The following is a 12,856-nucleotide window of genomic DNA, read 5'->3' as shown; positions in this document are numbered from 1 at the left end:
CTGATGGAGGGCCGAGTGTAGTTCCGTTAGGCCCCTTGCACGCACACCGATTTTGGAAAGCCAGTAAAATATCGGCCGATATTTTACGGGCGAAGCGATGCTTGCACACACGCCAGATTTTTACCGGTCAAACGATAAGTTCCTATGTTTTTTAGCCGGCGCCGGCGATCCACAGTGACAATGGCTGGCAGCTAACCGGCATTTTGCCGGTGCCGGCGCGTGGTCGGTACGTGTGCAAGCTCCAATACTCTCCCATTGTTCACTATTGGAATGTGGACGGCCGATATTTTACCCGCCGTCCAAAATCGGTGTGTGTGCAAGGGGCCTTAAATCTACGACGTGGTTATTATCCTACGGCGCTGAGATTGCCCCGATTGTTGTCCAATCTCTTGGGAAGGTTCATGCTATGTGCCTGTCGTGTTTTGCCTTAAAATTTTCTACGGCTGCAATTCTATTGCAACACTTCTGCGAGAGCTTTTAAACAAAATTGTTCGTGAGCAGGACAAGCAACGTAGAGCGATGGCGTATGCGAAGAGAGGATCGGAACTCTTTCTACTCCCTCTTATGCCGCTATCACCGCCGCAGTTATCAAAATTTCCTCTTTCAAACAGTACTGAAAGAGGAAATTTCGATTACGGTCGAAATTCCAGGCATACATCTGCAACACCGCATGATAGGATTTAAAAAAAATGCCGCAAAATGTTTTCTTTATAGCTTCGATCCTCAAAATAGGGGTGCGCCTCTTACACAAGCTTATACGGTATTACTATTTAACATTAATTTCACATTAGGCTTAAGATTTTATTCATCCCCTTTTTTTTACAAAAAACTATATTTAAAAGAAAAATATTTCTCCTTGCAAGCATAAAAAAACTTAAGTAGTGGAAAATACGCATAATTTGTGTGTGAAAAGACATTTAGCCCATATTTTGTGCTGTGAGTGCAGAGAAACATCTATAGGAATTTAATCGAAACATGAGGCTTGATTGAGAAAGGAGAAAGTGCAGTACACGAGATGTATTTTTGTGTATCAAATTGTACTGGAAAATTTTATTTGATCTTTATTCATAACTTAATTTATGTTTGGGTGTTTTTTTCCTGTTGCTGTAAGTTTCCTGGATTTTTGCTAAACCTCATTTTCTGTCAGCATCTTTAATGATTTTTTTTGCATTTAAGAAATTTATTTCAACTTCCAACTCTTCACTATTCCTTATTAATGATAATTGTGCTTTATTTTCTACCTTCAACCCTCTCTTTCAATTCTGCTGTTTGATTGCAATGTATACCTGTTTCTGGGGGCCAGATGTGGTTGACCTCGTCAGTTCCTACTTCTGTAAGCTCATGTTTTATCATAAGAGAATGTAGGAGATACTAGACCATAGTAATAGCCTTGTTCATGTGCATGGCAAAAAAATTATGCATGCATTGAGTCCAAGAGTTTAGGATAGATTATATTTTCAAATGACATGAGCTACCCCTAAGCTTTTTACCCTCATATTTTCGTTGCTTGTCAATATGATTTTTTTGTTCTAATCTCCATCATGGTAAATGAGGTCACTGTTACTTTTTGGTAAATTATTTACTATTTAAGGTCCATGTGAAATTATGATTTGAGAGATGCATTGACTGATGTTTTAATCCCTGATTGATTTGGTTATGAAGTGTTTTTCCTAAAATAGATTTGATATTCACATTAGGAGGTAAAAGGTCAAAGATTTTATAATAGAAATCTCATTTGGTGGAAATTTTCCGAAGTATGCACTGTTTGTCTTCAAAATAAAATTTGTCTTTTATTCCTAAAGTGAATATTGAAAATTACTATGAAGTCAAGACTAAATGATACCATATCATTTTGACGTTACAATGAATATATTCACAAATACTGTGAGTATTTTATGTCAATAGTTAGTAAGTTTGGTTTTGTATCAGTGTGCTTTTTGTAAACCTTTGGTACACATGCCATATTTTTCTCCCTCCAAGACACACAATTACAGTTGACTTAAATTATTAAAACACCAGAGTATTTTTTATTTAAGGCAAATATGGCAGTCCATGTACTACTGCGGCCTCGAAAACCCATCAAAATATTTTTTTCTTTAATCAAGAGGCATAAATAATGATGATGTGCTGTAAGAATTAAATAAAAAATGTGAGTCACTATGTACAGTGGAACCTCGTTAAAGCGAGTATGGGATATAGCGAGACCCCCGTTATTACGAGAGATAGCCGATGCACCGTCAATTGACCCTATAATAAGCGTGTTTTAAAAATTCGTTTTTACGAGGCCCTTTTGGTGTTGGCTCTCGCCATAGCGAGGGTTTCATCGCCGGAAAAACTTACATCAAGACTACTTAATCTCTGTAATTGCCAGCGATCTGTTAGAAATGAAGTTGATGGAGTGCTCAGTCTCTAATTTATGTGGTAAACTGTCGTTTGATAAATAAGTAGTTAATTTTGGTGAAAATATTGTGGCATTAGCATTCGCGACTGCTTGATCCTCTTTTGTTCCTCGGGCGGCATTAAGCAGTCATCAGCATACCCGCACGTCCATGAGTTGCATGAATAGAAAGCATTTGATGGCAGACACCATGGCCAAGAAAACACCAAACAATTAGTCGTTGTTTGTGTAAGGAAATTTAGTGATGCAAATAAACATCACCTTTCATCTGGATTTATGCTTACGTTTATCAGATAGAAATTTATCTGTCACCGCACCACTCTGTTCCTGTATAACTGTTCGCAACAGGCTATTATTTGCTCCACCTCCGGTAAAGCGACAGTTCGCTATAACGAGTGTTTATTGGTGCACCGTGGGGTGTCGTTTTATCGAGGTTGCACTGTAGTAGGTTTCATTCAGCAGGTAGCATCTCTTTTCAATGGCTTTAAGGGTTGATTTCTTGTCAGTAAAGTCGAAAAAATGCACATTTGGTAGAAACCTACTTATTCCTACCTGTGTCAAAGGAAGTCAGTGGTCAGTTCAGTGTCGCCTCTATTGCCCCAAAATGTTTATGTCCGCAGTCTACCAGTATATTTGAAAAGGGTGATGGTGTTCCTTTTTTATGTAAGATCAGATGGGGTAGATTATAAATTTCATATTGGAATGTCATTTGATTACCTAAAACATGCAATGCATGTAACTACTTCATTGAACTCCACATTTTCCTCTAGGGAAAAATATTTTCTTAATTCAAAGGCACAGAAAATCCAAGGATGCACGTAAGGATGTTTTCAGCTTTTCATGTTGTAAACTTGTCTTTATCTTTAACCTTTGCCCAAAGCTAGAATGAACTATCTAATTATATTTTGATAAGTGCATTGGTTACTTCTTTTAGTGCACTGGGAATGCTGATTTTTTATCTTAATTCTTTCGAAAAACATCAAGCGATTGTGGTCACATACCTTTGCTTGCACATTTTCATTTCACAAAACCTGTTGACTGGTAACAAAGAAAGGATTTAATGCTCATTTAGCTGTCCAGGAATATAGTAATGCTGATAGCATATGGTGGTAGTATAATTTTGGTTTGGCATATGTGTGTCTTAATTGGTGAGAAAAATGATGGTATGTTCTTCTCCTGTTTTATTTGATTTTTTGTGTGCCAACCTTAACAATGACCTTCCCAAATTTACAAACAGCTCCCCCATCCAAGACGATGTCTCCCTTTGCCAAGTTTAAGCAGCTTGATGAGCAGAATTCCAGCTCAGCACCTAAGTGAGTACTTTTCCATGAAATACATAACAGTACACTGTGTTTATGGTAATAAATGCAATGGGTAGTTTCTCTTGGCAGCGACAGAACTCTTACCCAGCTTACATGTGTATTTATACAGAATATTTTGACTCATTGCTTTGCCAGTTGCTTTGATTCACAAGGTGGTTATAAATACCAAGACTGTCGGTGATTAAGATTCTTTTCCAAGCATTATCGTTCTCATTATGTCATGCCAAAATAAGTACTCCCAACCTTTACCTGAAGAGTTTGCTGAAATTTCTGTTGAGAAAAGCCTTGTATTATAGGAATGGAAGATGAGACATAATTATTTCATGTAAAAACTTTTTTCACTTTTTAATGGGTGGTAAAACAGGGAATACAGCAAACAAGAAAATTATAATTCCCACCAATACCAAGTGAGTGATGGTGAATTTCACAGCCTTTCTCGTATCAGTTTGAAATTATCTAATCGACATTCAAGTACAGCTTTAGCACTGGGATGAGGTTCGCCACTGGTTGTGGCTTCTTAGAAGCTCCTTTCTCCTTGGCATTACAATATGAAATAGACCGAAATAGCACAACACCTAGCAACACTCACCTCAATCCAGAAGCACGAAACTCGTTTTAAAAAAGGGCCAGGATTGCAAAGTGGTCATTCTTACAATTCTTAATCCAAGAAAATTTTTATTATATGCTATTGATATGATAGGCTATTGATATGAATCTTACCAATATGGAGAATGTTTTCAGGCTTGAAATTGATCGTAAGACAGTTATGGTTGAAAAATTTCCTACATCATTTTCTTTTCCTTTGTGATCTCAAATTAAGTACCTATGATTTATGTTCTAAAAGATAGCCCTGGGAAAGTAAGGGACCTATAGTGATTTGAGCCAGGTAAATACATAGTTTGGGTATTTTATTAGGTACATCATAATAGCTCAATGGTCGAAATATGTTGCATGTATACCAAATTGTAGTAAAGTGCAAGCCTGCCTTATTTCACTCAAGATATTATCCCGCTACATGTTGTTGAATTTGGTTAACCTCACGTAAGGACTGTTTATGACCTGTGCATTAGAGCAGTGCAGTGGCATTACAAAAAAGTAATCATGTGAAATAATGTCCTCTTGTCTTCCATTATTATCATGGAGCATTTCTACAATGAAACAATGTTATGAATTATGGATATCCTCATACAGTATTTGTAAATAATTATTGCTTCTTGGATAAATTAAAATGTCAGCACATACACTTATACTTTGAAAAAAAACACCAATAGAGTACATATTCATTTCAAATATAAAGAGATAGGGTGCTCTGAGGGTTAGATTTTTAAGTAACACTTGTTATTATTTCATTATTATTTGCCCTTTCCCTCTGAAACTCTTATAATCGTCAGTTATTTATGTGTAACCAGTCACTGAAAATGGGATTTAAACACTTAACTATTTCATGTAGTGACTTTGTGTATAGAATTAACTGAGAATAATATATTTACTCAATCATTTTACAAAAGGCTTCATCAATGTTGTATTTTGTTCTGCTGAGCATTGTACTCAGTATATGTGATTTAACACTTTCCCAGCGAACAACTTTTGAAAAATCTTCTCGGGATACCGCGCGGGTAAGATTATAATAGGCGCTCTATTATAATCTTACCCGCGCGGTATCCCGAGAAGATTTTTCAAAAATTGTACTCAGTATTTCTATACTGTTTGGGAATTTTGGCTCGGCAGCAGCTGACAGAAAGATGTAACACAAAACGATTAATGCATTGTAAAACTCCACAATTGTGTGACCAATGACTGTATTTACATAATCAATGGAATATAAACTCAGCTTCAATTTATTGCCTCAAAATGAAGTTCAAGTACAGGTAAATTTGATTCAGATTGATAGGGTGCCACACAGTTACATTCAGAAATTGTATCTTTACCACACCATTGGGATTTATTTTTTTTGTAAAGTGACTGAAGTAACTATACGTACATTATTATGCTTTTTTAACTATAATTTTTTAATAAAGATTTATGTCACGTCTCAATTTTGTTTGGGCACTGAATTTAGCTTTAATACAATTACTTTCTTCTGAACAATTGAAAGTCATACATAATTTCATATAATTAATTATGGTTTTAGCAATTATTATTCTATAGATCTATTCCCCACTTGGCATTAATAAGCATTGACAGTGTCTGCAATATTTACTATTGAAGCAATCTATAACTTCATCAAATTTACCTGTAGTTGCATGCCTCAATGGTTGAGGTTAGCCAAGCTTAATTTAGCCTAATAGAGTAAATGCAATATTTAAATGTATGCCTTGCATCATGCAGGGAGGTAATTATTTCCTTCACTGAAATAACCAGTGATTCTCAACCACAATTTCCATTTCTACCCAAGCCTCTTTACCATTTGTTGTGTTGGTGGTAAGCTACCTTAGCTAAAGAAATTCTCAGTAATAAACTAATATTCCCATGGAAAGAAGTATTTTAATTAAGTAACCTCTTTGAAATGGAAGTGAATTTCATGCAGTGAATCATGCCTGTTCGAATTATGGGAACTGAAAAATTAATTTCTTAGTGCCAGTGGCGTAGCGAGGGGGGATGTCTGGTGGGTCTGGACTCCCCCAAAAATATGAAAACACAATTACTTTCCCTCATAAAAGAAAACAAAATATTGAAAAATCATGAATTTACGAACGATTCCTTTGACAAATGAAGTTTTTTTATTATGAAAGGTGTTAAAAATCAGTTAAAAACCCTCTACTTAGCATCCTGTTTTTCAAAAATTTTCCACCCTGGTTTTGGATTCCCCCTCCCCCCGAACGAAATTTCTGGCTACCACACTGCTTAGAGCATTGATAGGTAACTTGAAAAGGTAGTGAAATGTGGGTGGCTTTCTCACAGGAGTAGAAGTGATATGTGGGTTGTATTTTTCAAGAATATTGTGTGATTAGCTTTGAGATGGTATTCCAAAGAGAATTTTTGTGGCGATTGTCGATCACCTACCACTCATTATTATGACAGACATATTCCAATCCTTCAAAGTTCTTGAAATTGTTCGTCAATGATCAAATAAACCACTAAAATCTCAACCACTCTGACCTGTTATGATATTTAGTTGCCCAGCTCATGATCATTACCATTCAAACGGGCCAAGTGAGCTTAAGATAGACTCACCGTAGTTTGATGTTCATACAGCAGGGGTTTTGTTCATGGAATAGGATAGGAAATTGGGGTATTTCTTTCATTTCAACATCATTTTACAGTTAATAGCATCAAAACATTTTGATTGACTATTGATTTGTGCCATCTTTTTGATTGAATTTTGATTGCAACAAGCTGACTTAAAAAGGGAATGAAGTTTAAAAACCTTATATAGAAGCACCAGTATTAGCTCTGGATTTTTGTGGTGGGCATTTTTCTTAATTATGTAGGCTGTCACTGCCCCAGTCTCCTGGATTGTAGATGGTTGGAATTAATATTGGAACTTGATCGGCCAGATTTATGTATTTTCTTGATAACAGAATGCTTACACCATGGCATTGCTAAGTTCTACATTCCATTCTCAAATTCACAATGTTAGACTAGATTTTCTGTAGCATTTCCTATTATTTATGTATAAAATTTCATCTGACCTTCGATTGAAATTGGACAAATGACGGACAGCTTCTTCATTTATGTGGGGGGACATGCACAAACTGTACTGTTCAGTTAACAACATTTTCTGGCTGTGTCGGCATGTATTGTTGAATAATGCATAACAGTTTTGCCAGCTATCCTGCTGTTACCCTCAGGTGAAGGATGTAGCCGGTGAAACTTGTGGATTATTCAACAACATATGCAGATGCAGCCCGAAAAAGTTGACGTCATCCATTCATCACCGCAGAAACCTGCAAATGCATTTTTAGGAGTTTTTCATAAGAAGCAGAATTTACTGTGAAATTAAATGAAGGGGTAGCTCTTTATATCAGTTTAAATATTTTTAACTGTTGACAGTCATTACAAGTTTCATACATAGATCCTTACTGTGTGTAATTCTCTGGGAATATATGAGACCACTAATGTACATGTATTCAAAATTCTCGAAGCATTTACACATTTATGTATGTATAGGTGCATGTAAATACATGGCTCATTTGTCCTTATGTCCGTAAATCAGAGGTATCAGTGAACAGAGGTTTCACTGCACATGATTTCAATAAATAGGCTTTCCAAGAGATGCATGTTCACCCCAGTACCCTACCTCATTTCTTCTCCATCCAACATATCTAGCCTCCTCCTAAACCAATCATGAGTCTCCCCCCATTCCTTGCTTATCCCCAGCTGCAAATTCCCAGACATTGAATGACTCTTAATGGTAACGAACATGGGGCAAAAATTATGGTTGAGAATCACTGGCGCTAATAGTAGTTGCCATCCAAAAAAAAACATGAAATGCCACTTGCTCACCTTCATGATCCCAGACTCTCTCTCTATATGTCCCCCCCACCACCCCCACCAAAATTCTCACCTTATCTCCCACTGAACTAACGGCCATCTCATCCTCCTCCTCCTCTCGACAAATGCAATGCATTGTCTTCAGCTCCCCAAAGTCCCCAGGAGGCACGGGTCCTCTCTTTAAATTCACCGACCCTCAGCTGAGCAGGAGTGCGTCCGGAGTGAAGGACAAGCTCCTCTATTGGTGTCAGATGAAGACCAAGGAGTATAAGGTACAGAGACTGTTGGACAACCACCCACGGTGGACGGACATATCCTCTCACCCAACCCTTACCCTTCCCTGCAATTGAAATTCCCTGCCTGAACCCATTTCCTTGGTGTGGCAACATGCTTGCTGCTTCTCTTCTTTTTATCTTTGAATGCTTGCTTGCTGTTATCATTCTTTAGAGTTAGCAACTGCTCCTTATACCATCAAAGAAAATTTGCTTGGCTTTTGCTAGAATTCTAGCGATAAAAAATATTAAAATTTTGGTCATTGGAGTAGGTATATCATCTTCCTAGGACTTTTTCTTGCACTGATGTGAAAAACATGCTTGTAATTGGATTTTGAGGACTATTAAAGCACTTTAGTGCTCTTTTTTTTTTTGAAATAATGAGTAATTTTCATGACTTACCTTGATTTTTGATAACAATATCAGGTGGTATGGGATTAGGTGTGTACATAAATAGGAATTGATAGATTGCCACACGCTACAAACAACGGATGTAACGCTAATATTATTTTAACAATTTTCATCTAACAAGACCAAAATTCTCTTTAATCTAACAATATAAGCTATAATGGGCAGGAATTTAAGAGCTAAAGAACAAATATTTTCAAGGAATTTCTGGTTAAAATTGCATTTTCATTGGACATTAATAATTAACATAAGTTAATTTTCTCTAAGATGCCTGGATTGATTTCAACTTTTGTTTAATATAATAGTAATGTCATGCAAGAAAAACCGTTTTGGAATGAGTCTGATTGAAATCTTATTCCAGTTTTCTTCAAATGTCAGTTGAAGGTGTTTATTGTTTTGTGTTATTTGGTGCAGTATGTTTTTAGTATTTTGATTGACATTGCATGGTACACAATTGTTAAAGAAAACAAATGGCTTTAGCTGTTGACAACATTGATGAAAGGTAAGATTTGAGTGTTATTGGTGTTTCAGAACTACCTGGAATACATTCTAGCAAGTGATTTTTAGCATGAAATAAGAAATTTCTGATAATGTAAATTTGTATAGGCATTTTAACTCATACGTGCATTACAAGAGCATGATGTATGTATATACAGGTTTTGGAATGTTTTAGCAAAAATCTAATTCAAAGGAAATGAAGCACAAAAAATCCTACATTCAAATAACTCTTATTTTTTAGAATTCCTGAATGTAATACTAATATAAGTATATTAAAAAGTGATCAGTAATGAATTCATTGTATTAAATTGATTCAGATTACCCAGATATGTAACTGTCAGAAAGCTTCCCAAGTTTGCACTTGAAATGCATGCAGGCAAGTTAGATTGAATGATCCCTTAAGTGATCAATTATTTTACCCCAAAATCAGCATTTAAAAATAAATTTTTTCATGAATTTATTGCCTGAATCTGAATCGTTGATTGATTTTTGGAAAGCAATTATTTTGTGAGTTATGTAGTAACCTGCACCATTCTGTAATCTTTATAGCTAAAGAAAAGTGCACTTTGTTTTTGAGGGGAATTTCAATTTGAAATCTTCCAAGAGTTCCCTCACAGTCACAGTTTTCCCAAGCTTCTGTGAGACCTGGTAGATACACATCTGTTTTCCCTGTTCACTCACTGGCATTGAAACTCTACCCTATCTTCATCACATTACTGAATTATTACTCTAGACAAAGTTTAGATCAGAAAATGACCTTGCCAACAGGTAGTCGGCGGTGCTTTATATAAAAATTATTAATTCTTTCAAAGTTATAGTGTACAAATATATAATATGCAGCTTAAACAGAATAACCTTATTTTAGACTCCCAAGACAATAAATTTTGAATTGGTTCCTTATGTTATAATCCCATTCAGAAAAAAATTCTATTTGATCAAGATAAGTGAGTCGCTCAATGATACAGATGTGTACCCTACCAATTTTTGAGGGTGAAATGGGTCAGAAGGAAGAGTAGTCCCCACAATTCCCCATGGCAGCAAAGAAAAACTGTCGTACAACAAGTTTGAAAAATTATTCAAGGCATTGATTAAATCCATGACAATAGATCATTTGCAGGCTGCAGACCGAACTTAGTAGCATATTTGAAATTATTATTTAAGGTTAAATCTGCATTGGTGAAATATCTGGATATTTCACACATGTTAATAATACAGATGCATTGCAGTAAGAATATCTAGGAAGTCCAAATAAATTACTGTGTGGACTGGAGTCTGCTTTCATAAACCGTTTTGATTTGAAATATAATTTCATCAAATTTGATAATGTCGTATTATGGTGGGGTGTTAAGTATTTCTAATAAAATTCAGTGCACAAAATCTTTTTGTGATACATTTTTTTTTGTTCCATGCCAACAGAATATCCAAATAGAAAACTTCTCAACCAGCTGGAGCAACGGCCTGGCCTTCTGTGCTCTCATCCATCATTTCTGTCCTGAAGCTTTTGATTATGACACTTTACGCCCAGAGGAACGACGCAAGAACTTTGAGCTTGCTTTCCAAGTAGCTGAGTAAGTTACCATTTTTCTTTCTTCTTATTGGTGTGCATCACATACTGTTAAAGTAACTCATGCTACATGAAGTACACAGCTTTATTTTTAGTAGCAATATGTAGATAGCTGTGGGTACTTATGCTGCAGGCAAGGTGACTGTTGCAGTGGAGAAGGTATGAATCACCAGCAATCGTCACAGAATGGTGCAACTTGTGTTGAATTCCAGATGAATGCAGTATTTGAAATTAGAGTTTAACTAACTCTTAAGGGCTCCATCTCCCTCTCCATATTCCGATTGAAGGTTGCCTCAGTCAGAATTGTCTCTATGACGCCACAAGCTAAGAAACTGATGCCATGGATTGGGTGAAAATTGACTGCAAAAAGTTAAAATTATGTTTGAGCCTAAATGAATGCAGTTTATTCACATTTTTGCAATGACTGAGGGAAGTGTTAACATTGATGATATATTTTCCTCACCAATGCATTATGTTCACATTTTTTCATTCTCTACTTTCTCAAATAATTCATGAGCACTCATAAGTTGTATTCTTCATATCAGCACCACATGCACAGGTGTCACAATATTTATTGCTAGTCTTTTTTAATTTACTGACTTACATGCAAAAGATGATTCCATCAAAGGGAACACATTATTATTTAGCGTTTAAACATCCAAACTTGCAGTAGTTGCTACTTGCTAATCCTTGCTTCTTTCCTTCCATTGATAAAATTATTAGAAGAAATTAATTACAGCAAACTCCAGATTATTCTGCTGCGGTTTATCCGGGTTGCGGGTTATTCGTGCATGATTTTCACTCTTGCCCAATTTTTTCCACAATCTTTATAAAAAATAAAATTGGTCGCAAAATTTTCGGCATTAATGCTGGAATCACCGGGCTTATTATTTCTGTTAGCTATATCCCCTTTATAAAACGAAGCGATTGTGCGCTAGCTGCATACACAGGAGCACCGTGTTCCCGTTTTCCAAACCTCGCAGCGCACGACCACGCTCCGTGATCACAGATACACGTCCCGCAACTGTTGCAACCCGGGCAACTTGTGCAAGCAGTGGTTTTGAAGCATTCACGAAAATTACTTTTCTTTATCCATAATCACACAGCCACGTATGTGTGGTTTTCGAAACCAGGCCTTACATGCAGCATTAATAATACAAGTACAACCATGTTATTGCTGCTAAAAAGATCGCAAACTAGCGAAGAAAGCTCTCATTGGCTCAGGGAAGCACTCTAAAATAACAGAATGCCTGCATGAATAATAATATATTGTTAGTTTTAGGTAAAGTATGAGCATCGCAAGACATTTAAGTGAAAGTTTGGGTCATCCATGTTTTCCGATTATTCGTGCCGTTCCTCCCCGTCATTAGCCATTGGGATAATCGGGAGTGTATTGTATCTTCATTTCTTTGTGAATAAGTTATTATAAATGACATTAACGTGATTTGCAAAATATGGAGCTGAAAATTTTTCAAGAGAGATATATGCATGCGTGGATTGATATTTCACCAATAGAAATGTTTTGAGAAAATGATATGATGGTTCTTCATTCCAGACCAAAAAAGATTCAACTACTGGAAGTTTCAATAATTTAACAGTTAAAATTAATGTAGTGCCTCATTAGAATTTTTTGTATATTATTCAGTAAATTAAAAACATCTGGCAATTGCAATTATAAGAAGTTAGGAAAAATAACAAACTTTGCTTTCTACAACTTTTAATCATCTACTAGATTTGGTGCACTGTATCATTTTCTATTGTTATTGCTGGACTTCTTTTTAGATGCTTGAAATATTTGGAGAAAATGATAAAATGCATTGAAACTTCATAGTCAACAATTAAAAGTTAAGTCCTAGAAAGCAAAGTTTTTTTATTTTTCCAAACTTAAAATGGAATTCTACAAAGTTAAGGCCTCAATAATTAAGTACAATTATAATACCTGAGTAAATGGAGTTGATAA

At 35.8% G+C, this 12,856-nt stretch overlaps 1 protein-coding gene across 8 annotated transcripts in view; it reads left to right on the top strand.

Annotated features, from left to right (window-relative positions):
- The window catches only part of LOC124159450 (mucin-12-like), a 271,706-nt gene that overhangs the window by 253,240 nt on the left and 5,610 nt on the right, over positions 1-12,856 (top strand). For 5 of the 8 annotated variants that reach the window (XM_046535262.1, XM_046535263.1, XM_046535261.1 and 2 more), the window contains 3 exons: positions 3,636-3,711; positions 8,300-8,426; positions 10,749-10,900. In XM_046535262.1, coding sequence (XP_046391218.1) covers positions 3,636-3,711; positions 8,300-8,426; positions 10,749-10,900 — 355 coding nt within the window. Of the gene's footprint in view, positions 1-1,303; positions 1,334-3,635; positions 3,712-8,299; positions 8,427-10,748; positions 10,901-12,856 lie in introns of those variants that run through there. The other 3 variants (XM_046535266.1, XM_046535267.1, XR_006864964.1) reach the window with 3 other exon arrangements.

The sequence above is a fragment of the Ischnura elegans genome, chromosome 5 (assembly GCF_921293095.1).
Source record: "Ischnura elegans chromosome 5, ioIscEleg1.1, whole genome shotgun sequence".
Classification (NCBI taxonomy): Eukaryota; Metazoa; Arthropoda; class Insecta; order Odonata; family Coenagrionidae; genus Ischnura; species Ischnura elegans.
Note: the sequence above shows the minus strand (reverse complement) of the source record. Positions and strands in the feature narration are given on the sequence as shown.